This window comes from Hyperolius riggenbachi, chromosome 1, assembly GCF_040937935.1.
Source record: "Hyperolius riggenbachi isolate aHypRig1 chromosome 1, aHypRig1.pri, whole genome shotgun sequence".
Lineage (NCBI taxonomy): Eukaryota > Metazoa > Chordata > Amphibia > Anura > Hyperoliidae > Hyperolius > Hyperolius riggenbachi.
Window position 1 is genome coordinate 561,972,877 of NC_090646.1, and position 27,433 is coordinate 562,000,309.

General features: G+C 44.5%; 1 protein-coding gene across 1 annotated transcript in view; it reads right to left on the reverse strand.

Moving 5' to 3' along the window:
• Positions 1-27,433, reverse strand: part of CAST (calpastatin) — a 242,816-nt gene that overhangs the window by 13,796 nt on the left and 201,587 nt on the right. Inside the window, exons 19-34 of the mRNA XM_068247496.1 lie at positions 26,783-26,902; positions 22,793-22,891; positions 20,543-20,641; positions 17,068-17,148; positions 16,939-16,983; positions 14,075-14,170; positions 13,899-13,973; positions 10,283-10,399; positions 8,371-8,454; positions 8,113-8,160; positions 6,914-7,003; positions 6,743-6,820; positions 4,818-4,934; positions 3,592-3,675; positions 3,346-3,393; positions 495-587 (exon numbers count right to left, since the gene is read on the reverse strand). Coding sequence (XP_068103597.1) covers positions 495-587; positions 3,346-3,393; positions 3,592-3,675; positions 4,818-4,934; positions 6,743-6,820; positions 6,914-7,003; positions 8,113-8,160; positions 8,371-8,454; positions 10,283-10,399; positions 13,899-13,973; positions 14,075-14,170; positions 16,939-16,983; positions 17,068-17,148; positions 20,543-20,641; positions 22,793-22,891; positions 26,783-26,902 — 1,374 coding nt within the window. The remainder of the gene's footprint in view (positions 1-494; positions 588-3,345; positions 3,394-3,591; positions 3,676-4,817; positions 4,935-6,742; positions 6,821-6,913; positions 7,004-8,112; positions 8,161-8,370; positions 8,455-10,282; positions 10,400-13,898; positions 13,974-14,074; positions 14,171-16,938; positions 16,984-17,067; positions 17,149-20,542; positions 20,642-22,792; positions 22,892-26,782; positions 26,903-27,433) is intronic.

Here is a 27,433-nt window from a genome sequence, read left to right on the forward strand (position 1 = left end):
ACAACAGGAGCAACCATACCACTGAGGACTGTAATGACATGTGCTCAGGTGGAGGGCAAGGGGAACAGCAAAAAACTTACCACTGAGAGAGAGAGGAGAAACATGGAAGATAATGCTGATGACTATAAAGACAGGTGCAGAGGTAGAGGGCGAGGGGAGCAGCATGGAATTTACTACTGAGGACTGTAGGACAGGTGCAACAAGAGGAGAGCAGCATGGAGCGTATCACTGAGGATTACAATAACAGGTGCAGAGGTAGAGGGAGCATGGAACATATTCCGACGGGGTATAATGACAGGTGCAGAGAAAGGAGAGCAGCATGGAACATACCACTGAGGACTGTAAGGACAAGTGCAGAGGCAGAGAGGACAGGTGCAGATGTGGAGGGAGAGAGGAGCAGCATAGAACGTACCGCTGAGGACTGTAAGGACAAGTGCAGAGGCAGAGAGGACAGGTACAGATGTGGAGGGAGAGAGGAGCAGCATAGAACGTACCGCTGAGGCCTGTAATGGAGCACACTGTGCAACTGTAGGAGATGTGACAAAACCTTCCGTCAAAGCATCCAGCAGATCGTCCTCACTCAGCTCCTGCATGTTCATAGGGAGGAAACAGAACAAATGAATGGAGAGCTGCTTCTGTCAGAGAGCAGACAGGATGCCTGTTACATGATCACAGCTGAAACCTGATACTACGGAACAGAACACATGTGAAACAGAATCGCCTGCCTCATCCCACACAAAGAGATCCTGCCTAGCAACAGCCTGAAAACAAATGCTTGACTAGAGAAGACTGTCAGATATTCACAGCATAAGGAGACACAGGCAGAACTATCCACGTATGAAGCCACCATTTCTCTATTACTTGAAAGGTTTTTGTTGAAATAAGTCACAGCACAATTGTACACTTAAACTTATTTTACAGTACAAGAATGCCAAAAGCAGTATAACTTTAACTAACTAAATTAGATATTTACCTCAAGAGAGGGAAGCCTTAGAATCCTATTGAGGCTTCCCTCAGTGTTCTGTTGCCCCCCATCCCCCCCCCCCTCGCTGAGTGCTCAAAACCCCCCTCCCCTCAGAAGACTGGCGACAGGGGGTCCTCTACCATCAGTCCAGCCAAGCAGCAGCCGAGAGAGGACGCATGCGCAGTAAGCTGGAGCCACTTGTGTACGAGCGGGTCTGTGTGCAACTGCGCATGCGTGGCCATGCTCTGTTGTGGGGGGACATCAGAGCACGGAGGGAAGCTGCAAAAGAATCCTGAGGCTTCCCTCACTTTAAAGTGAACCCGAGGTGGGTTTGTGAAATCATATTAGGACACAGAGGCATATTCTGTATACAGTGACCAGCCTCTGTGTCCTTCTATAGTACCTGCCCCCCCCCCCCCCCCCCCCCCAAAAAAAAAAAACCCCAAAGCTTTTCTGTTAAATTATCTTACTTTATTAACTCATGATTTACTTCTCCTTAAATGACTTAACTCATGATTTAGCTCTCCTTATCTGACATTACTCATGGTTTACAGTGGTTTGCAAAAGTATTCGGCCCCCTTGACGGTTTCCACATTTTGTCAGATTACTGCCACAAACACGAATCAATTTTATTGGAATTCCACGTGAAAGACCAATACAAAGTGGTGTACACATGAGAAGTGGAATGAAAATCTTACATGATTCCAAGCATATTTTACAAATAAATAACTGCAAAGTGGTGTGTGTGTAATTATTCAGACCCCTTTGGTCTGAGTGCAGTCAGTTGCCATAGACATTGCCTGATGAGTGCTAATGACTAAATAGAGTGTGCCTGTGTGTAATCTAATGTCAGTACAAATACAGCTGCTCTGTGACGGCCTCAGAGGTTGTCTAAGAGAATATTGGGAGCAACAACACCATGAAGTCCAAAGAACACACCAGACAGGTCAGGGATAAAGCTATTGAGAAATTTAAAGCAGGCTTAGGCTACAAGAAAAATTCCAAAGCCTTGAACATCCCACGGAGCACTGTTCAAGCGATCATTCAGAAATGGAAGGAGTATGGCACAACTGTAAACCTACCAAGACAAGGCCGTCCACCTAAACTCACAGGCCGAACAAGGAGAGCGCTGATCAGAAATGCAGTCAAGAGGCCCATGGTGACTCTGGACGAACTGCAGAGATCTACAGCTCAGGTGGGAGACTCTGTCCATAGGACAACTATTAGTCATGCACTGTACAAAGTTGGCCTTTATTGAAGAGTGGCAAGAAGAAAGCCATTGTTAAAAGAAAAGCATGAGAAATCCTGTTTGCAGTTTGCCACAAGCCATGTGGGGGACACAGCAAGCATGTGGAAGAAGGTGCTCTGGTCAGATGAGACCAAAATGTAACTTTCTAGCCAAAATGCAAAACGCTATGTGTGGCAGAAAATTAACACTGCACATCACTCTGAACACACCATCCCCACTGTCAAATATGGTGGTGGCAGCATCATGCTCTGGGGGTGCTTCTCTTCAGCAGGGACAGGGAAGCTGGTCAGAGGTGATGGGAAGATGGATGGAGCCAAATACAGGGCAGTCTTGGAAGAAAACCTCTTGGAGTCTGCAAAAGACTTAAGACTGGGGCGGAGGTTCACCTTACAGCAGGACAACGACCCTAAAGATAATGCCAGGGCAACAATGGAGTGGATTAAAACAAAACATATCCATGTGTTAGAATGGCCCAGTCAAAGTCCGATCGAGAATCTGTGGCAAGATCTGAAAACTGCTGTTCACAAACGCTGTCCATCTAATCTGACTGAGCTGGAGCTGTTTTGCAAAGAAGAATGGGCAAGGATTTCAGTCTCTAGATGTGCAAAGCTGGTAGAAACATACCCTAAAAGACTGGCAGCTGTAATTGCAGCAAAAGATGGTTCTGCAAAGTATTGACTCAGGGGGGCTGAATAATTACGCACACCGCAGTTAATTTTTTTTTTTAACGTTTGGAATCATGTATGATTTTTGTTCCACTTCTCACGTGTACACCACTTTGTGTTGGTCTTTCACGTGGAATTCCAATAAAATTGATTCATGTTTGTGGCAGTAATGTGACAAAATGTGGAAAACTTCAAGGGGGCCGAATACTTTTGCAAACCACTGTAGCTTTTCTTATTTGACATAAATCATGGTTTAGCTCTCATTTGATATAGCTCATGGTTTAGCTCTCCTTATTTTTATTATATATCTCATTAATGATCTCTCCTTATTTGTTTATCACATGCATTAGCACTCCTAACAGTTAAGGTAAAAAATAAGTAGCCTTTGTGAATCAACCCCTTAGTCACCTACAAAGACTTTACTATCATGGAAGAATAAGAGTGATAAAGGACTATGACAGATTTACCTTAGGCTTTTCTTCTGGTTTTGGCAAGAGAGGCTTCCCATCCTTATCCTACAATAAAAGCAGAGTATAATCACTGGAACTCAGCAGGTACAACATAATATGATGATAACAGTATACATGCCGGCAACATCAATACTACAGATACCATTATAGTGATCACTGGAGGAAGCCATGAAAAAGTCATTTCTGTAACCAGAGCCAGCAGAAGCATTGCCGCCATAATACCAGAGAATGCCATCTGCCTACCTTCACTTCCTTTAGTCTGTACTCCGGAGGTATTGTCTCCTCATCTTCTCCCAGCTTGTCTCTGTGTTCTTTGCCTGTTTTTTCCTAGGGGAATGCAAAAACCTTCCTGTCAGTGCTTTAAAAATAAATACAGAGAGGAAGTGTTCCTCATAGATTTTTACGCTCTGCTTCTTAGCCTTTTCCTTCTGAACAGAGCAGTTGTGTTCTTTGTAGTCACATGAAACCACCGTATGAAGATCCAGCCACTGCTCTGTCACTCTGCAGAACTATAATAACACTACAATAGTTGCTTGCAGCAGCCATGTGTGTCTGTTCACAGCATGTAAGCCTTCATGCCAGCCGGAACAATGGCCGCTGATTCGGGTGATCTATCCTGGCCTATAGAGTCTCCTCTGCAATAAGTCAACTCTTGGGTGAATCAATACACTAGAGATAACGTATTGGCATACAAGCCTGTATTTTGATGGCACTTGGAACTTTTTGTTTAATGAGGTTTGAGTTTTTCCCTTGTCTTCCTGTCTGAGTGGAGGTACTAAATACATTTTTGACAGAGATGATCTACAAAGATTATATACCAATATTGGTTGTTTTAGTCTTTTTGTTGGGTGTTATAATGATTACTCTCATACCTGACACACAGGTAGTGGCATCATAGGATAAATATATATCTTTACAAACACACTGCAGGTTTCCTATGACACTTGAAGTTGTCGCCAAATGGTTCTCGGAACGTGTATATTATGGTCTGTAATCATTGTTCTTGGTCTATACTCAGCTGTGCATAATGAACAGTACTTACTGAAACTGCCACCCCTGCCAGGGCCCAGTATGGCTAACACTAGGGAATATAGCAGTTTGCACTCTGCTCATAGTACTGGCACTTGCCCTACCCCTTCATCTGCACAGGAGGAGCAGTAAGCAAGAAGCACAGATAACTGGATCTGGGGCAGCCGGAAAGTTTTTGGTGCGAACACAGAAAGATGAAAAGTAGAAAAAAGAGAAATACAAAGCTAAGAAAATCAGCTAAAAAAAACAACAACAGAAAAACAGCTGTGCTAATACAACAAGCAGCTGAATCCTGCATAGCGATCAGGAAATGAGAACATTAAAGGTTACGCTGGATATAGTTGTAGATGTCTGGCAGCATGGCAACCTTTGACCAGCGGCAGTCACTGTGGTCCATGCAACCATGAGAACAATTGCCCAACCAGCACACAATATATTACCTTTACTTTATCAGCAACAGGTTTCTTGTCTTTTGGATCTTCTTGCCTGGTCCCTAATGTGCCGGCCAGGGCATCCAGGGGGTCTGCTTTAGGTGGGGCTTTACTAGTGGCGGCTTTCTACAAACAGAAAAGAGATGGAAGAGAAATGAAAATAAATAATGGCATTAAAAAGTTCTTATACATAATCCTAAAGTGAATTTGTTAGCAGTACCAGTGTCACCAATAAGCAGTTATGTGGTACATATTTGGCACCAAACACAAATAAATGTTACATTGCTATAATGACTATGTAATAAAACCTGCACTTTTGAACATACTTTAACCACTGTGCATGCCATAGAGGATTCCCAGTGATATATCGGCCAATAAAAATTAAGGACTTGCTGAAACTGTACACACCTCCTACAACCTCAGATCAGCAGGATCCATAAACCTGGTCACTCTCAGAGTGCACCTCAAAACCTTTGGAGCCAGAGCTTTCGGTCATACTGCCCCTACCCTTTGGAATTCCCTACCACACTCAGTAAAGACATTCCCATCCCTGGAGTTACTTAAATACAGACTGAAATGCCACCCGATTAGCCTGGCAATTGCAGACTTTTAGAATTCTTCCTCTGTACCACAATTTACCAATCAACCAAATAATGCTCTGAGCCATACTTATGAGCTTTGAGCACTAAGGGAGAAAAGCACTTTACAAATAATGTTGTAATAACAGCTCAGGCTAGGAAGTGGTGGAATTCAGTCCCAGGTGATAATTATAGAGTGCATGGAAGAATTTATTAATTTTCATTAAATGTTTTTTTTTTGTGTGTATCCAAAGACAAGCCACACTAGAGAAAAGCAGCGCACTGAAAAATACTGGTAACAATGGCAGCAGAGTACGGTGTGTTGCGTAATATTGCGACAATATTTCAACCATAACACCTTCTGGGTCATAATTAAAACTTTATGATACCGCTTTATAAGGCATCTCCACTCAGAATATTGTAAGTGATCCAGCAAACCTGGACTCCCTTTTTTTCTTAAATTGCCTTATTCAGACACTAGTGCCTGAGAAACCGCTTATTTTCTGGTTAGGTTCACATTACACTGAGTTCTTGACATGGACAGTCACAGTGAATACAAGATCCACTGTTTCAGTCCATGTATTTATAGATGGCATACAATGACAAGATGACAAGTCCATGGTCTGTACAGAGTCCCACCAAAATTGTGCAGTTTTGCATTCTGCTACTGCAACAGATACGTTCAAATTGGTCATGTGCGAACAAATCCTACAGATAACATAGGATCCGTCCACATGTCTGGAATACAGTCGGATGTTGGAGACAATACCAGTGAGCTGCTTCCGGCAGAGTCCCGTCACACCCCGCAGCTCATTACAACTTGCTTTAAAGGGAAGGTCCAAGCAAAATTAAAAAAATGAGTTTCACTTACCTGGGGCTTCTACCAGCCCCATGCAGCCATCCTGTGCCCTCGTAGTCACTCACTGCTGCTCCAGTCCCCCACCGCCAGCTGGTTTCATTTTTGCCGACCTCAGGGTCGGTGGGCCGCATTGCTTACATTTTTTAGCATTCCCGCTGGTACAGGAACATTAACGGGTACATATTTTAGCGTTAGTGATGCAACGCTAACACATTTTCGCATTGCAATGCTAACGCTAAAATTTGTTAGAGTTACACAGCTAACGCTAAAAAAATGTATGCATTAATGTTCCTGCACCAGTGGGAATGCTAAAAAATGTAAGCAATGCGGCCCGCAGGTAAGTGAAACTCATTTTTTTTTTTTTGCCTGACAATTCTTTTAAGCATTTCCATTCAAGGCAATGACAGTGGACTGCAAACTGCTGGGAAGATCTCCCTACCTATCCTACACATAAAGGTAGACACTGGCATAACACAGGTAGATACTGTGCTACTTACAGAAGGGGCAGCATGGACAGCTGAGGCAGAGGCAGCACTAACCACAGCCTCCGGCTCGGTCGCCTTCTTTGTGGAATCCTTAAAGAACAAAGCACAAAAATAAACATAAAGCTGAATGGAACATGTGCAATGTACAGCTTAGTCTGGCGGATATACCAGTGACAGACTTACCTGTGGTTTGGTGGCGGGAGCTGGCTTTACAGCTGGGGACTGTGGAGATGCAAAGTCCAATTCATCCAGCAGGTCACTCTCTGACAAGGACTAGAGATGTATAGCACAGAGGTTAGGAGGGGATCAGTCATACAGAAAATAACTGTACAAAACCTTCATTTGCTATGATAAAAATCATTGCTGAAATCTATTGAAAATGGGTGCAGTGTGTGAAAGGAATAGATTCAGATCAGGGAGGAATCTATATTTTTGCCACATCAGGTGGCAGCGTTCCAGTGTGTGGCACCCTTAAAGGACACCTGAACTGAGAGGGATATGAAGGCTTCCATACTGATATCCTTTTAAACCAAACCAGTTGCCTGGCATTCCTGCTGATCTCTTTGGCTGCAGTAGTGTCTGGCTCACACACTTGAAACAAGCATATGACTAATGAACAGACTTCAGTCAGAAACACCTTATCTGCATACGCTTGTTCAGGGTCTATGGCGCAATAGGCAGATGAAGCCAGCCAATATGCATGGTTTAAAATTGAATAAATATGACAGTATCCATAGGTCTGTCAGTTCAGGTTCCCTTTAAGTCAGTTAGAGGGAGTGTTGACTAGTGATGACCAAATAATATTCAGGTTATATTAGAAAGAGGGGACATGCATATAATGATAAGAATGTGTTGTTTGTTATGCTTATGGTGATATACATCACATAGCACACCTGTACACTTATGCTGGGTACACACTGAGAATTTCTGCCCGATTTACTGTCAGATCGATTATTTCCAACATGTTCGATTTGCTTTCCGATCGATTTCCGAGCATTTTCCGATCAACATCCTATTAAAGTGAACGGAAATCGATTGGAAAATGCTCGGAGATCGATCAGAAAGCAAATCGGACATGTTGGAAATAATCGATCTGACAGTAAATCGGCCAGAAAATCTCATAGTGTGTACCCAGCATAACACTTCCTGTTGTATAACAGAATGCCATGAACAGTACAACTAAGAAAAAAAAGATTTGGTTTATTGCTGTGGCATCCAGTGGCCTGTGTGTGGATCATTGTAGATGAAAAAGTAATGGAGGCTAGTTGAGGAGAGCTGCTGTGAGACCACATAACTATTTTACTGGACTTTAGTCTCATTCACCTACATAGACTTTACCATTTTGGAAGAATGGGAGTGATAAAGGACTGTGGCAGGCTTACCTTAGGCTTTTCTTCTGGTTTTGGCAAGAGAGGCTTCCCATCCTTGTCCTGCAATAAAACCAGAGAATAATCACTGGAACTCAGCAGGTACAACATAACAATGTGATGATAACAGTATACATGCCGGCAACATCAATACTACTGATACTGTTAAGGTGGTTACTGGAGGAAGCCATGAATATACAGAATAAGTCATTGCTGTAACAGGAGCCAGCAGAAGCATTGCCGCCATAATACCTGAGAATGCCATCTGCCTACCTTCACTTCCTTTAGTCTGTACTCCGGAGGTATTGTCTCCTCATCTTCACCCAGCTTGTCTCTGTGTTCTTTGCCTGTTTTTTCCTAGGGGAAAGCAAAACCCGCCCTGTCAGAAAAACTAGTAAGAAACAGAGAGAAGGTGTTACCTAAAGATCGAAGAAAGGCAGCGATGAGGGCACAGCTGTAACTGCTGCCTCTGTGAGGGCTAATTATGGATAATATTGGGGAACAACCCAGTCTGGACAACAGCACCAGATTATGAGACACATTTTGAAAAACCCTTCTGTGGATTGGAGAAGCAGGAAGGGACAGAAATATGAAGGGACAGAAATAATTGCATTATGACAGTATAAAGGTGGCCACACACTATACAATAAAATGATCCGATTTTATGGTAATTCATTAAAAATGGTGGGGTGTATAGATAAATAAAACGTTTTATTGTTTTCCTATTTGTGTGAAAAATCCATTCCGATGTCCCTTTTTTCAACGTTCCTCAATCAGGAGTGGCGGAAATTTCTGATCAATTTTTTTGTAAGATTGTATGGTGTGTGGTAGATTGACAATTTCTGTAAAACCAATTAAAATTATACAGTAGAATTCAGTGTGAGGATGACTTTATTAGCGATAGATAGAAACAAGGAAGTAGTGTGACAGTGTAAGAAAAAATATGAAATGTATCATTAAAAATGGGTGAGTAGGAAAATGTATAAATTATAAAAGTGGTTATGTTAAAAATAATAAAGCAGTGCTGTTGTAATTAATATTAGAAAAAAAAAGTAGATAGTGGAGTTATTTTTTTTATCAGTAATCCTGTCAATGAGTGATTTATCAGTGCCCTAACATGTATATAAGTGTCACTGCGTCACAAAGAAACCACTGTGTAACATTGTAAAATTCTACCAGGATCAGCAGTAGAGCTTGTGTGCTTTAGGCTTGCTTCCAACTAGAGCTGAAACTTCAATGACCAGCGGGAGCAGAAATCGTATTGTCTGCTACGATGGGCCATTGTGGTCCGGTTGGAGTCCGGAGCAGATGCATTTCCATCATAGGCTTCTGTGGGAAAGGCATCCACTGTCCAGCAATTATCGTGCAGGTTCCAATTTTGTGTTCTGCTGCCCACAAAGGATCCATTGGATCGGATGCGGTTTTACAAGTGTAAACAGATCCTACAAAAACTATAGGCTCCGTCAGTGGACACCGTCAATGGACAAAAAAGGGTCAATTTTCTGCTATAGTAGGAAACAAGTTTATGGAGGGGATACATATAGTGCAAAGACCGTAGACAAGACAAGACAAATAACATTTATATCGCACTTTTCTCCTGGCGGACTCAAAGCACCAGAGCTGCAGCCACAAGAGCGCGCTCTATAGGCAGTAGCAGTGTTAGTAAGACTTGTCTAAGGTCTCCTACTGAATAGGTGCTGGCTTACTGAACAGGCAGAGCTGAGATTCGAACCCAGGTCTCCTGTGTCAGAGGCCTTAACCATTACACCATCCAGCCACTACGCTAGGTCTTCTTGTGGTAATAGTGTATTTATAGATGGGGGTTATATATGTATGGTAAATATGTTAGTTCATATGAATAGTACCGGTATATATGTGAATGCCATCTTCCTTTTGACCTTTCAACCAGAGTTCCCTCCGAGATCTCTTATGCATTTATGTGTCATTCTACGGACGGATGCAAAAAAAAAACCCCATGCTTTCCATGTACATGTAATTTCCGATTGCATCTAAAGGATGTGTGGTACATTGCTTGGAAGAATCTGAATTTTCGTTCAACCAAAAATAATCAGAATTCTTTAATCAGGGAAAAAAAAAATTGTATGGTGTGTGGCCACCTTAGAGTGTATGCAGTGGATGCATCATATCTATGCAACTCTGTTGCTACCAGCACCCCCTATATTACCTTTACTTTATCGGCAACAGGTTTCTTGTCTTTTGGATCTTCTTGCCGGGTACCTAATGTGCTGGCCAGGGCATCCAGGGGGTCGACTTTAGGAGGGGCTTTACAAGTGACTGCCTTCTACAGACAAACAGAGAAGAGAAGGGAAATCAGGAATGAATGATGGCTTTTATATATACACGATAATCCTGAACTTATATTATTAGCATTTATTAAAAGTACCGGTGTGCTGCTAATGAGCATCTATGTGGAATATATCAAGCACTAAATGTCAAGGTCAGATTGCTGTAATTGGCATAAATGAAACCTGCAGGTTTGGTCACACTTTCACCACACAGTACATGTCATAATAGATCATTACTGAGATATCAGCTGAGTTTGCAATGGAATTCAGTCCTTAACCGCTTCCGGACCACGCCGATTGAAATCTACGCCCTGTTTGGCACCTGTTATCTCTTTTAGATTAGCCCCCCGCACACTTCCGCCAATCGCGCTGCTCTTTCGCCACTGCAGACCCCTCGCTCTGCTGTCGGTATGACAGCAAAGCTCCCTGAGCCTATCAGGAGCCGATTTCATTGGCTCCTGACCTCGTGATCACTGTGAGCCAATCCGCGTGCGCACCTGTCCATCAGTGCACACGCCCACCCAGCTCCCTGGCCCTGTCCTCCTGTCCCAACGCTGTCCGTGCTGCACATGCACAGTAGCGCAAACACACGGACAAGATGACGAAGGGACACAGGAGTTTTATTACATAGGATACTGTGCAACAAAAGACAAAGCAAGTTAGAGGACCAGTAAAAACTGTCAGTTGGTACCAAACACCATGGAACTGCTGTACTAACACATTATCAGAAATATGTGCTTATATAGGAAACAAGAACTATTTCAGAGGCACACGATTTGATAAAAGACATAAAAACAGTTTCAAAGGAGAGGTAGTGTTGGTCTTACGTCTGTAGAAAGTGGAAGTTTTATTAAGCTTAATAAAAAACATACACTTCTAGTTATTGCTGGCCTTTCTCTACAGGAAAGGCAAGACTAACAGTACAGATGACCACGCATTTGTAGATGGCCACCAGATCAACCATCGTATAGATGCCTCCTAATTGAATCTGATCAGAGAGGGCTCTATTGTCTGTCCACAATTTCAGCATGAAATGGATTCAAAATCTGTGGAGCTGCTGTTGTCGCGCTGCCCCAGGCCAGCCCCGATCTGTGCTACCCCAGCCAGCAGTGGTACTCAGTCTCACCTGTCCGGCTGGCACATGTCTTCCCGGGTCTGGTGCTTCATGTGGGTTCTCCTCCTCCCAGTGTCCCACTTCTCTTCCTGGTTATGTGACAAGCTAGTTTAAACACTACAGCTCCGGCATGTACGCTGCCAGAGCTCTAGTGTATGAACTTGTCACATGATACGGCAGAGGACAGACGGAGGAGGAGGAGGAGACCCACCAGATGAAGCATCGGACCCAAGAGGGCAGACGCCAGCTGGACAGGTGAGCGTACTGCCACTATTCTTCATCGCCATATTGAATGCTACTACTGACCTGCTCCCAACCTGCCAGCGTTCAAGCAACATTTTTTTGCATCTTGACCGAATTGTTTTTGGTCACAAATTGATGGATTAGGCAACATTTGCATAATTGATTTCACAGCAGATTTGATCAAAGTGATAGAATCTGCTGTATATCGACAGGAAAATCAGCTAGTGTATGGCCTGCTTACCCCTCCTTTTTAAACAGTTTTTAAGCAATTTAACTTATTGGGCCTCTCCAAAATTATTGTTGTATCCTGTATACACCTCATTTGGGAGGCTGTAGTTTTTTTAGTTGGCCCTAGAAAACTACTTAGAAGTGCGACCATCCAGTTCCTGTATCACAAAACCTGAGCGGGGGCGCGCATCTCCATGCAGATGGTGGTTGCAGTAAGTATTACATCTAATTACCTATCCTAATCCAGATATCCAGACATACTGCACCATTTGGCTCCTGGTTCTTCTTGTTTCACAGTTATTCCAGGAGGTCTTGGAGGCACCTCAATCTATGTATTTATATAAGCTTTTTCACTGCAATACCTGTAAACAGCAACAGCCCTAGTGAACTATCCGGCAAAGCATATCAGAGATCAGCTGGCGTTTCCTGTAAGAACTGGTTTACAATCAAAATGATTTTGACTGTAACAAAACTTAACTGGAACTTGTCCTTTGTAATGCTGGTTTTGCTTCAGTCAGTAAACACAGCTGTATGCAGCTTCTATTAAGACATCTCCAGTGGTCAGGTCATACATCATTCAGTAAGTAATCCAACCAGAGATTGTGATCAGAGACTGCAGACCTCACCTGGATAACAGTGAACCACAGTGGGTGTTGTTGAATGATATGCAAGTTAGCAGTTGTTTCCAGTCTGAAGGGAATCTGAGGTGAGAGACATATGGTGGCTGACATTTTTTTCCTTTTAAATGATGCACATTGCCTGGCTGTCCTGATGATTCACTGCCTCTAAAGGCCCACACTAACGGAACAATGGAATCACACAAAAACTGAAATAACATATTGTTCCGATTTTGGCAGGTATGTCACCACATAACAATTACTAAAGATGCGCCATGTCGCATGCTTGTTTCAGATGTGTGATTCAGACACTACTGACCAGAAAGATCAGCAGGACTGCCAGGCAACTGGTATTGTTTAAAGGATACCAGAGCCCGAAAGAAGATGAGAAACAGGGTGTGGCAGGCAAGTATTGCCAGCTGTCCTGATGCTCACCGTCCCGGCGTTCTCCTTTCTGCCCCCTTGGGTACCTGTAACTGCCCTGTGGCCCCGTCTTCCGGTCGGGATCCAGTGTGCCTGCGCTAGCCAGGCTGCACGCGTACTACAGCACGCAACCACAGTCGAAAGCGCTCTGTGCATCAGACGCTTGCGTTGAGTGCTTTCGGCCACAGATGTGTGCCTTAGTACGAGTGCAGCCCGGCCAGCACAGGCGCACTGGATCCTGACCCAGCCGACTGGAAGATGGGGCCGCAGGGCATTTACAGGTACCTGAGGGGGCAGCAAGGAGGAAACCCGGGGGGAAGGGGGGGTATTTCTTGAGCATCAGGACAGCTCACCATACATGCCTGCTCCCCCTTATTTCTCATCTTCTTTTGGGATCTGGTATCCTTTAAAGGAAATAAACATGGCAGCCTCCTTCTGTTTCTCACCTCTGGTTCCTTTTTAATAAACTCTGCTTATTCTGTCAGCATCCTATGTTAGGACTCTGGCGAGGATGGAAAATCCAAACCACTAAATAGACAACTTTGACTAATCCAATGTAGAGATGGTCAGTGGGATGTAAATAATTCTAGCTTGTGAGTCCAGCTAATGAACATTGTATTCAGATTGGATTTAGGCCAATCAGATCAACATCCTATGTGTAGGATAGGAGTATAGGAAACAAACTGCCTAGTACTAACAAACTGGACATGCCACTGTCTCTTGCAGTGTCCCATCACCTCCAGCAGCTCATAGGCACATGCTGCAAGTGTCTCCATTCAGAGAAGTGAGAGCAGAAAGCAAGCAGTAACATGATGGGATGGAATGCTTACATGTTCTATAGATAAAAGGTAGACTGATACAGCTACTTACAGAAGCCTGGACAGCTGAGGCAGAGGCAGCACTAACCACAGCCTCAGGCTCCGCCGCCTTCTTCACTGGGGCATCCTGCAAGAACAAAGCACAACAGTCATCCTATAGCTAAAGGAATACCTGAAATGATAAACAGTGAGCCTGGTGAATATACTGAATACTAGTGACAGACTTACCTGTGGTTTGGTGGCAGGTGTGGGCTGTGCAGCCGGGGACTGGGGACATGCAAAGTCTTTATCCAATTCATCCAGCAGGTCACCCTCCGACAGGGGCTGAAAATGTATAGCCAATTACCAATTCTGTATTTTGTACCAATTCTGCATTTTGTATATTGGTGTATACCATGGTCTATTATTATGTACCCCATGTTTGTTTCTTACATTGGTACAGTGCCACGGAATATGTTGGTGCTTTATAAATAAGTAATAATTATTATACAATTTACTGTCCAAAAACGGTTTCTGTTCACATGTCAAATAATACTTCAGTATCACAGTTCGGGGTCGATCCACTAAACCGTGATAACTCATATGCGCAATCACGAATTTCCACGTGCAATTGTGAATTTTTGTGATTGCGCACGAAAGCATGAAACCGCTGGCGCGGCCGCGATATGAGTAATCACGGTTTAGTGAATCGAGCCCTTCATGTGATGTTTTATTGTAATAGCTGTAAACCTCTTATGGTAGTGTGATAGGAGACACATCACTCTTCTGGCTGTGAAGTGACAATCTTATTCCGATGAAAAGACACATTGTTTGCATCAAGGGAAAAAAAAGTCTAATCATTCTCTCAAAATTATGTTGCAGGGCAGTACAGCTAAAATATCATAGAGAAGTAAGGTAGAGCGCCCCCTGGGGTGCAAGCCTCTTCACTGATTCACCGCTATATTAGACAAGTTCTGCAAGCGTGTACATCGGAAAAGGGCACCGCGGTAATTTGTGCACCAAAAGGTGCTGGTTAAATATCTGTTAATGACCGATTTTCTACTATAGGCCTCTAGCTCATTCCCATAGCAAAATATCAGTAATTTTTACCAATATTTTACTATCGCCAAACTTGTCCCCATTCTCCCTCTAATGATGCTATAAGTGCCGCCTATTACAATAATTATCAGGTTTTACCAGCACTCAAATGACTCCACTGGGAGCGGGCATAGCTACAATTAACATTGCGGTCTATGTGACACCCATTTTACCAGGCACTCATTGGCACTGAAATAACCTGCTTCACTGCAAGCTTCTGTTCTGGCCCAACTGATCTTAACCTTTCCTGCCTGGAGCATCCTGATGGACGGGTCTCTGCTTGGAGCTGTGGTTCCTGAGTGACAGATGTGTATTACACTCATGGCTTCCTATGGATATGTAAGTCAATACTTCTCCCATTCAAATGCACTGAGTGGCCCTGCCATATTGCCACAGCACTGTCAGTGTGGCAAAGAGAAATATGTGAACTTGAAGGAAAAGCTGAAGAAAAAGCAGCAACTGGCATCTTCTGGCAGGGTTTCTCAACTCAGCCCTCAAGAACCCACCACAGTGCATCTTTTGTGGAAATCCACAGAGGTAATGAGCTCTGCTGAGACACTAATGTCTAACACCTGTGGATGTGTGTGGTTCTCTACAAAACATGTACTGTTGGGGGTACTTGAGGACTGTGTTGAGAAACCCTGATCTAAAGGACTATGCAGTTGCACCTACTTCGGGTTTCCTTAGAAGAAATCCAGTTGGAAGATGCACAAGTGACTGCAGGGCTAGCGCAATGTGCAAGGCACTACCCTAGCCAGGTTGCCTCTCACGCCAGCATTTTTCTGTTTGTGTGTGTGCATTGCTTTCTCTCTCAGCTTCCTGCCTGTCAGGTCTAAGCTCAGACTGCTCTGCTGAACTTGTGTCAAGTGATGTGAGCTTTCCACAGAGTGGCACATGCTATCTAGTGTTATGGCCGTCCATGCCAAAAGTGATGCCTAGTGGTGATCAGTGCTGCATCTTCCCCACCGTTGCCTGAGTGCACCCTCCATCTTCACATATGCTAATCAAACTGCTGGCTGCAGGGACAGGTGGCCCTCTCACCTGTATGGAGTCTGAATCACCCTGTACTCCCACCATGGACAGCAGCAGTGTCAAACCACATACAAGGCTCAGAATAGTGACCAGTGTAAATGGGTCATAAGCTGTGAATGACCAGTTCATAATAGGGGTCTGAGCTTGGTACCGACAGCCAGACTGCAGGGAGAAGGCCACATACCGCTGCAGTGCAGGAAAATGCTGTTGTAAGATGTCAGACAGGCAGGGCAGTGCCGTACATACTGCACTAGCTGTGTTGTCACTTATTAGATTTTGCATTTAGATGTGAAATATAGTTTGCACTTCTGTAAATAGCCATTTCCAATAAGCTTCAGAAAAGTAAACCAAATTAAACATTACAGCGATAAAGACGTGGTGCAGCCAAACTTGGAACGTGCAACATTTATAGAAACAACCCCTCCCCACACCCATTTTCTAGGCTTGGAGACAGCAGGCGGAACAATGCAATCTATAGCTCTATCCCTCCCTTCCCCTGCTATCAAAGTGCTGCAAGTCACCCTCAACTGTGCTGTCACTCTCCAATGTATTTGCCAGTGTGTAACAATAATATATCAAATAAAACCTGATTTCATGGAAAGTACACATTACTCACCTGGTTTATGTAATAAATGACAAGATATTAAATTCTATAATGGATTCAACCCCTTACATTTCCTCCCCTGCCCAGGAGTGCCACCAATAAGCACAAACAGATGACAATAAAAAGCCCTTATGTCTGACACAGAAAAGAATAGAGATTGTCAATGAGATGCTAATAATTCTGAGTTGATGCAAATGTTATGTTCATTTTTATGCACATTGACTCAGCTTGGAATTGGATCAATACAATTCACTAGCTGAGGATTTTGGTTGGTCCAATCCCAACCTGTATTACATTTCCTAGAAATTTGTATCAACTTGTAATTATTAGCATCTCATAGACAATCTGTACAAATGAATAAGCCATGCGTGTGACTTACCTGTTCTTCAGGAGGTGGAGGAGCCGTCTTCCCATCAGATTTCCCCTAGAAGATGAATAATGATGATGCTTAGTATAATGGGAATGTGAGGAAGGCACAGCCTGCTATGGGCATGTGTGCAGCACTTACATCTAACAAGTGTCTGTATTTTGGAGGGAGCGTGCTCTCCTTCTTCCCCAGCTCCTCAATATGTGTGGCCACTCTCGTTTCCTGTGGAGAGAACATGGTAGTGAAAACACTTCTAGGTCTATAAGAGGCAGGTGAGAACTTGTATAGCATGGATGATCACATAGATTACAGGTGTCCAACTCCATTCCTGAAGGACTATGTCCATGCCGGTGTTTAGGATGTACTGAGAAATGGAGAAATGTGTTCTACGTGATGAACTACACCTTTCCTGATTTAGTTCCATCCATTTATGGACCTCTGCCCTGGAGGACTGGAGCTCAACATCCCTGATTATATGGTCAGTAGGGCTGAACTGTTTCACGGTTTTAAACCAAAACCGCGGTACCTATCAAGACGATCTAGAGAAGCTGCGGTATTCCGCCGCCCGCTGTGTTGCTGTATGGCTTCGCTCCGCCCACTGCTGTGTCGTCATACACGAAGAGGATCGTCGTTGGCTGAAGCTGCGCTACGCTATGCACGTTACGGCTCTGCCTACTGCCGTCATGCAAAGTCAGCGATTGGTGCTCTAAACTTATCCGCCCCCTGCCGACCTCATACGCGAGACTCCACAGGCTCAGTCCCGCATGAGACAAACAGAGCGGGCACAGAGGAGTCACAGAGAGCGGGCACAGAGGAGTCACAGAGAGCGGGCACAGAGGAGTCACAGAGAGCGGGCACAGAGGAGTCACAGAGAGCGGGCACAGAGGAGTCACAGAGAGCGGGCACACAGACACAGAGCGGGCACACAGACACAGAGCGGGCACACAGACACAGAGCGGGCACACAGACACAGAGCGGGCACACAGACACAGAGCGGGCACACAGACAGCGGGCACACAGACACAGAGCGGGCACACAGACACAGAGCGGGCACACACACAGAGCGGGCACACACACACAGAGCGGGCACACAGACACAGAGCGGGCACACAGACACAGAGCGGGCACACAGACACAGAGCGGGCACACAGACAGAGCTGGCACAGAAACAGAGCTGGCACACAGACACAGAGCAGACAGAGCGGGCACAGAGACACAGAGCAGGCACAGAGACACAGAGCGGGCACAGAGACACAAAGCGGGCAGAGACAGAGCTGGCACACAGATACAGAGCTCATACACGAAGAGGATCGTCGTTGGCTGAAGCTGCGCTACGCTATGCACGTTACGGCTCTGCCTACTGCCGTCATGCAAAGTCAGTGATTGGTGCTCTAAACTTATCCGCCCCCTGCCGCCCTCATACGCAAGACTCCACAGGCTCAGTCCCGCATGAGACAAACAGAGCGGGCACAGAGGAGTCACAGAGAGCGGGCACACAGACACAGAGCGGGCACACAGACACAGAGCGGGCACACAGACACAGAGCGGGCACACACACACAGCGGGCACACACACACAGCGGGCACACACACAGAGCTGGCACACACACAGAGCTGGCACACAGACAGAGCTGGCACACAGACAGAGCTGGCACAGAAACAGAGCTGGCACACAGACACAGAGCAGACAGAGCGGGCACAGAGACACAGAGCGGGCACAGAGACACAGAGCGGGCACAGAGACACAGAGCGGGCACAGAGACACAGAGCTGGCACACAGACACAGAGCTGGCACACAGAGACAGAGCTGGCACACAGATACAGAGCTGGCACACAGATACAGAGCTGGCACACAGATACAGAGCTGGTAAACAGACACAGAGCTGGCACAGAGACACAGAGCTGGCACAGAGACACAGAGCTGGCACAGAGCGGGCACAGAGACAGCTGGCACAGAGACACAGCAGGCACAGGCACAGACACAGAGGAGGCACAGGCACAGAGACAGACACAGAGACAGACACAGAGACACAGAGACAGACAGAGCTGGCACAGAGACAGACAGAGCTGGCACAGAGACAGACAGAGCTGGCACAGAGACAGACAGAGCTGGCACAGAGACAGACAGAGCTGGCACAGAGACAGACAGAGCTGGCACACAGACACAGAGCTGGTACACAGACACAGAGTTGGCACAGAGCAGGCACAGAGACACAGAGCAGGCACAGAGCGGGCACAGAGTTGGCACACAGACACAGAGTTGGCACACAGACACAGAGCTGGCACAGAGACACAGCAGGCACAGACACAGCGGGCACAGACACAGAGAAGGGACAGAGACAGACACAGAGGGACAGAGACAGACACAGAGGAGGGACAGAGACAGACGCAGAGGAGGGACAGAGACAGACACAGAAGAGGGACAGAGACAGACACAGAAGAGGGACAGAGACAGACACAGAAGAGGGACAGAGACAGACACAGAAGAGGGACAGAGACAGACACAGAGCTGGCACAGAGACAGACACAGAGCTGGCACAGAGACAGACAGAGCTGGCACAGAGACAGACAGAGCTGGCACAGAGACAGACAGAGCTGGCACAGAGACAGACAGAGCTGGCACAGAGAGAGAGAGAGACAGGGACAGAGAGGCACAGAAGGGGAATAAAGCTTCATTTGAAAAAAAATTGTGAACCAAAATCGTGATTTCGGACAGAAATCGCTTGATTTAATCTTTTTCTAAAATTGTTAAGGCCTAATGGTCAGTCTACAAAGCAGCCTGAATCTGACCACTGTTGTGTCAATACCAGCACAGGAGTAACTTCAAGACAAAGACCCAAAGTCCCAACATTCATATACTATCCTACATTCATATGTACTGGTAATGGAATCGACTTAACCTTCTGGGGACTGGCGGCCTAACCCCCCTAAAGAACCGGTGCATTTTACATATGGGCAGGGGCGCCTTTGGAGGGCCAGGCAGCTGTATCCCCAGTATAGATAGCTATGCATGAGTGTCCACAGTATAGCCAGGTGTCCCGAGTCTAGCCAGCAGCCTTTACTCACCTTCCAGGCTCAAAAACAATGAGCAGCTCTACCCCCTCCGCTCCGTCCAGCATCCTTGCTCGTACTGCAGCTAAGTTCCGGGTCCCGGCTTGATGATGTCAAGGGAGAGCGAGCAGAGATGCCGGGCAGAGCAGAGGGGAGTGAAGATCGCCAGGGGAACGGTAGGAAGGTGAGTACTGGTCCTCTTCTTCCCCTCCTACCACCGCTGCTTTCTGTGATCACTACAATCGGCTGGCAATCGTAGTGATCAGGAGCCAATCGCCATGGCTCCTGATCAGTGGAAGGAAATGTCGGCTGTCATATGACAGCTTAATCTCCCCTCTCGGGTGTGCACAATCACGTCGTGAGTGCTCAAAGCAAGTGGGGTAAATCCTACGCTGCATCAGGTTTAGGCAGCCACAAGTGCATCAGGCTTAGGCAGCCACAAGTGCGGCATAGGTTTTACTACGCGCGGCCCCCAGAAGGTTAATATAATGATGTGATAAGTCTTTTTTTTTTTTTAATCTTCCTCTCCGGAGAAGAGATAACAGCGCACACAGAATAATAATTACCGTAATAATTGGACCCGTGTACTGTGGAGATTCTGGAGCACTGAACTCTGGGCCTTCTAGAGTGTCCATAAGGGCATCTAATGCATCATCCACACTAGCCTGAAGACAAGAAATACAAAACAATATCAGCATTTGCTGCCCTTGATCATTCCACTATTCAGTGAGGAAGCATTTATGCCTGAGCTTTTATATCCAACCGCAAGCAGTCCATGTCTGAGATTAGTATAAGTTGTGGATGTTGTATTAACAATAACCTAATGCAAATCTCTGCTCACACACAAGAGGATGTGGCAGTGGGCAAACCCAAGGCAGCTGGCGATCCGTTACCTGGCAGGTGTGCTAAAGAGGAACTGTAACTTAAATAACAATAAAATTGCTTACGGTTTTACAATATTAATTTATAAATTTATTTAGACAGGGTTTGGCCATTCTAAAATCTTTCCTCTCCCTGATTTACTTGAAATTTATCACAGTAAGCAATAGGTTTAGTACTTGCAGGTGATGTCTGCATGATGGTGCTGAGCATTCCGAAGCCAGTACAAAAATATAGCCGGTCTCCCAGAATGCTTTGTGGGGAGCATTCCACATGATTAACAGCATAGGACTAGCCTCAGTGGGAGGGCAGGGTTACATAAATATATAGCTATAGAAGGATTTCTGATGCTGAAAACAGGATATTTAAAGGACAACTATAATGAGAGGGATATGGGGTCTAATCATACTAAGAAGAATATGGAGGCTGCCATAGTTATTTCCTTTTAAACAATACCAATTGCCTGGCTATCCTACTGATCCTCAGCCGCTAATACTTTTGGCCATGGCTCCTGAACAAGCATGCAGCAGATCAGGCGTTTCTGACATTATTGTCAGATCTGACAAGATTAGCTGCACGCTTGTTTATGGTGTGATTCAGACACTACTGCAGCCAAATAGAACAACAGGGCTGCCTGGCAACTGGTATTGTATAAAAGTAAACAAATATGGCAGCCTCCATATTTTTCTCACTTCAGTTGTTCTTTAAAATAAAGTGAGAAACCTGAATAATTTATTGCACTCTATACTATATGTCATTACAGTTCCTCTTTAACTCACAAGCTGCTGAGCAACTGAAAAGCAGGATCTTGTCTATCGTGTAGATTTACTTACTAGATAAATTGTCCACTCAGCAATAATAATCTCCTCTCTTAGGCAGGGTGCACACGTATTAAAATTCAAGTGCAAATTGTGAAAACGCATTTTCATTTGACTTGCATGAGCTGGGGTAATATGTACGCAAAAACTACATGTGAAAACACTTTCAGTTTTTTGCAATGATAAGCATGAACCCAGCCTTAACCTCCTGCTGGACACGGGGTAAGCCGCCGGAGGGTGCCGCTCAGGCCCTGCTGGGCCGATTTACATCATTTTTTTTTTGCTGGACGCAGATAGCACTTTGCTAGCTGCGCCAGCACTCTGATCGCTGCCGGCCCCCGCCCGATCACCGCTATCTGTTGCGGCGCGCAGCCCCCTCCCCCCCAGACCCCGTACGCTGCCTGGCCAATCAGTGCCAGGCAGCGCCGAGGGGTGGATCAGGACTCCCAATGACGTCCCGACGTCGGTGACGTCATCCCGCCCCGTCGCCATGGTGACGGGGGAAGCCCTCCAGGAAATCCCGTTCTTTGAACGGGATTTCCTGATCGGAGATCGCCGAAGGGGATCGAAGCGGGCGGGGCTCGCTACATGATTTAAAAAAAACTGCTGCGCTGCCCCCTGGCGGAATTTTTCATACCGCCAGGGGGGTTAAAGAAAGTCTGAAGTGAAAAAAAAAAAAAAGCAGATGCTCGCCCATGGAGACAGAAGGCTCTGGGTCCTATAGAGCTTTCCCATTCCTCTCATTCCAGTGCCTGGTACTACCTGGTACACACATTCAGTTATGGTTGGCCAATCGCTGAACAATTTTACCACCTCCATGCAGTACAAGGGTCAACAGATATTGAATATTATGAGCAGATTGTGAAGGTAAACCCTCATACTACATGGAGGTGGTAACATTGAACTGAGATTGGCCAAACATAATTGAATATGATAACAACAAGCTGACAGAAAATCAGAAACAGCTATCTAGTTGTATTTTACCTGTATTTAATTATTCTGACGGAATACAAAAAATTATTTAATTAAATGATAGTTCTCTGCCTGTCAGGAACTCGGCTTTAGGTATACAGGGTGATACACACAGTGATTGGCCTAGTCTGACCACAGGGTACGTACAGAGGGAGCTGCTGTGGAGGGGGGTGCGGCAGCCTTCACAGTAGATGCTGCAGAAGGTACAACCACATCAGCTGTAGCTTGCTTGTCTTTTGTAGTGTCCTGAAAAGACAGAAACGCAGGCATTAAACCAAGAGCTTACGTGAACCTATTGAAGCATGAGTCTTAGATTAAAAGAGAATGTCCACTCTTAATAAATATTTGCTATTACCCTGTATCAGGGCTGCACACATTTTTGCAATTGATTATTAAAAATGACCCTACCAGTTCTAATCTGTGGCCAGCTATGAATGTCTAGGACAGGCAATAAGCCCAAGTTACACAAGTTTTAAGTACCGACAGCCCAAGCTCTTTCTGCCCCAGTAATTAGCTGCACAGTCCAGGAACCATGGTTGCTTGTTTGGGAGGAAGCTCTTGACACCCCCAGACTTCACCGAGTGCACACACATCCAATTTTGATTGGCCAAATTTACCAGTGTTACATAGTTACATAGTTATTTTGGTTGAAAAAAGACATACGTCCATCGAGTTCAACCAGTACAAAGTACAACTCCAGCCCATCCCCCACATACCCCTGTTGATCCAGAGGAAGGCGAAAAAAACCCCACAAGGCATGGTCCAATTAGCCCCAAAAGGGAAAAATAGCTTCCTGACTCCAGATGGCAATCAGATAAAATCCCTGGATCAACATCATTAGGCATAACCTAGTAATTGTAGCCATGGATGTCTTCCAACGCAAGGAAAGCATCTAAGCCCCCTTTAAATGCAGGTATAGAGTTTGCCATAACGACTTCCTGTGGCAATGCATTCCACATCTTAATCACTCTTACTGTAAAGAACCCTTTCCTAAATAAATGGCTAAAACGTTTTTCCTCCATGCGCAGATCATGTCCTCTAGTCCTTTGAGAAGGCCTAGGGACAAAAAGCTCATCCGCCAAGCTATTATATTGCCCTCTGATGTATTTATACATGTTAATTAGATCTCCTCTAAGGCGTCTTTTCTCTAGACTAAATAAACCCAGTTTATCTAACCTTTCTTGGTAAGCGAGACCTTCCATTACACGTATCAATTTTGTAGCTCGTCTCTGCACCTGCTCTAAAACTGCAATATCTTTTTTGTAATGTGGTGCCCAGAACTGAATTCTATATTCCAGATGTGGCCTTACTAGAGAGTTAAACAGGGGCAATATTATGCTAGCATCTCGAGTTTTTATTTCCCCTTTTAATGCATCCCAAAATTTTGTTCGCTTTAGCTGCAGCAGCTTGGCATGGAGTACGATTATTTAACTTGTTGTCGATGAGTACTCCTAAGTCCTTCTCCAAGTTTGATGTCCCCAACTGTATCCCATTTATTTTGTATGGTGCTAGACCATTGGTACGACCAAAATGCATGACTTTACATTTGTCAACATTGACCTTCATCTGCCATGTATGTGCCCATATAGCCATCCTATCCAGATCCTGTTGCAATATGACACTATCTTCCTGAGAGTTGATGATTCTGCACAATTTTGTATCTTCTGCAAAAATAGCAACATTGCTCACTACTGCATCTACTAGGTCATTAATAAATAAATTAAAGAGCACTGGACCCAGTACAGACCCCTGTGGGACCCCACTGCTAACAGTCTCCCATTTTGAGTACGATCCATTGACCACAACTCTTTGTTTTCTGTCCATTAGCCAGTTCCCTATCCATGCACACAAACTCTTCCCCAGTCCTTGCATCCTCAACTTTTGCACCAGACATTTGTGTGGAACAGTGTCGAAGGCCTTTGGAAAGTCCAAGTATATCACATCTACAGCATTCCCAATATCCACATTAGCATTCACTACCTCATAAAAGCTGAGCATGTTAGTCAAACAGGACCTGTCTTTAGTAAACCCATGTTGATGCTGAGAAATAAGATTATTTTCTACTATGAAGTTATGTATAGTATCTCTTAGTAACCCCTCAAATAGTTTGCATACAACTGATGTTAAGCTTACAGGTCTATAATTTCCTGGATCAGATTTTTTGCCCTTCTTAAATAATGGGAAAACGTGGGCTGTACGCCAATCCACTGGGACTCTGCCAGTTGCAAGAGAGTCACAAAAGATAAGATAAAGGGGCTTAGCTATAACTGAACTTAATTCTCTTAGGACCCGAGGATGCATGCCATCTGGGCCAGGTGCCTTGTCTATTTTTAATTTATTTAGTCTTGCCTTTACTTCTTCCTGCGTTAAGTATTTAATATTACAGTTAGAAGATTGAGACTCTTCTGCCTCTGTAATTTGCAACAGTGCTGTTTCCTTTGTGAAGACAGAAGCAAAGAAAGCATTTAATAACTCTGCCTTACATTGGTCATCCACCATTGAGTTCCCACCCTCATCCTTTAGGAGTCCTATACAGTCAACCTTTCTTTTTTTTAGAGTTGATGTACTTGTAAAACTTTTTTGGGTTAGATTTGATATCCCTAGCGATTTGATTTTCAGCTTCGATCTTTGCCAGTCTAATTTATTTTTTACAATTTTTATTGCACTCCTTATAATTGCTTAGTGCAGCCTCGGTCCCCTCCTGTTTTAGGACCTTATAGGCATTCCTTTTCCTCTTCATTTTATCCCTAACCTTTCTATTCATCCATAGATGCCTTTTTTTATTCCTAGACATTTTGTTTCCATATGGGATATACATACTACAATATTGATTGAGAATAAGTTTAAAAGCTTGCCATTTCCCTTCAGTGTCCTCCCCTTGTAGTACATTATCCCTGTTCACCAAATTTAGTGCCTGCCTAATTTGATTGAACTTTGCTTTTCTAAAATTCATAGTTTTAGTGGTCCCGCTGCCCCGTGGCCTATCAGTCACCAGATCAAACGTTATCATGTTGTGATCACTATTTCCCAAATGTTCTTGAACCTGCACATTTGATACATTATCTGGTCTATTAGAAATGATCAGATCCAGTAACGCATTCCCCCTAGTTGGTTCCGTTACTATTTGAGTCAAGTAATTGTTACCAATTTTACTATGAACAGATTGTTTAGGGAAGCTCTATAATACAAGGAAGTGGTAAAACTGGCCAATCAAAACAAGATGCGTGTACCAAGCTTTAGTATGATCAGAGCAGAGTAACTGAGCATCTGAATTTAAATATACAAGGTAAGCAAATGTAAATAATATGGGCCACTGATCCTAGCAATTTGTAATGCAGAACTGAAAGGACTACTTTTTTCTAAACAGAGGTGGAATTTCACTTTCAATCCTCAGTTCAGGTGGTTTTTCACATGTATTCACTGCATTATTCTGAATGTATACATAAAAATCTGCTTTGGTTTTTCTTTTCTTTTCTTTTTTAAAGAGGGAATCTACCTGCTCCACCAGTTTATAGACCCTCAGTGACTGACCACTGTCTGCCCGCTCACATCTAGTCCACAAGACATTGACAATCCTACCAATTATCAAGGTGTAAGCTGCAATTACTATGACAATCAGGTTTGCCCACAGTGTGGACATACGAGATAACAACATTGCACTAAAGAAAGAACAGTCTCAATTAGAACAGATACCTTGTAAATGCAGCAATTTTCAGTTTTTAATGCTGAATACACACGTTGCGTTCGCGCACTCGATTTCCCGCTCGATTCCTGTCGATTCGTTTATTTCCAACATGTCCGATTTGGATTTCGATGGATCGTTAGGTCGATTCGCATGCAAAGTATGCCAAATCGACCTAACGATCCATCGACATCCAAATCGGACATGTTGGAAACAACCGAATCGACGGGAATCAAGCGGGAAATCGAGTGCGCAAATGCACCGTGTGTATCCAGCATAAGTCACTTTGTATGCACTTTATGAAAATTCAATCACATTATCTATTCAGTTTGAACTTTTACCCTTAAATGTACAATTTCTGTGAAGTTATTGTACTGTATACCTAACCACTATTAATGCTACCATTTTCCACTGAACAATCCTATTGAAAGAAAGAATAAAAGTGTGCCACATACTTTGGGTTTTCCAGCAGCGGCGGCAGCAGCGAGAGGAGCCGGGGTCTCGGCAGCAGGAGAAAGCGAACATTCAAAATCTTTTGAGAACTCATCAACGAGATCAGCGTCACTCATTGATGGCTGCAAGAGAAAATATACTTGTTATTGCAATACTCAGCAATGACTATTAAACAGCTGGACAGAGAAGGAAGATACTTTTGCAAAATGTTAAACAGTGGTAGTTATTTTTGGTAAGAAACAGTGTGTGTGTGTGTGTGTGTGTTGGGGGGGGGGGGGGATTTATCAATGCATTACTGACAGTTTTTTCTTCTAAAACTGTTCTAACTGTCAGAGAAACTGTTCTGCATGATAGTATGAAACTTCTCAAATCCTATGTAATAGCAGCCGTTTAGCGTGGATTTCTAGAGCTGCACTACAGTTAAGAAAAGTGCAAATCCATTCCTAAACTGCTGCAGATTAAGAAGTGCTTCATAGCAGTTCTCCAGATAGTGCGGCAGTGCAGGCTAGATATGATTTGTGAAGGGCTCCTCCCCCCTGCTGCATTTATGACTCTGCCTGTGTCAGTACAGCAGATGTGTTAGATACCTCAGCAACAGCAATTTACCTCACAGGCTGCACTGTCTGAGAGACCTTCTTAACTCCTCCTATTCC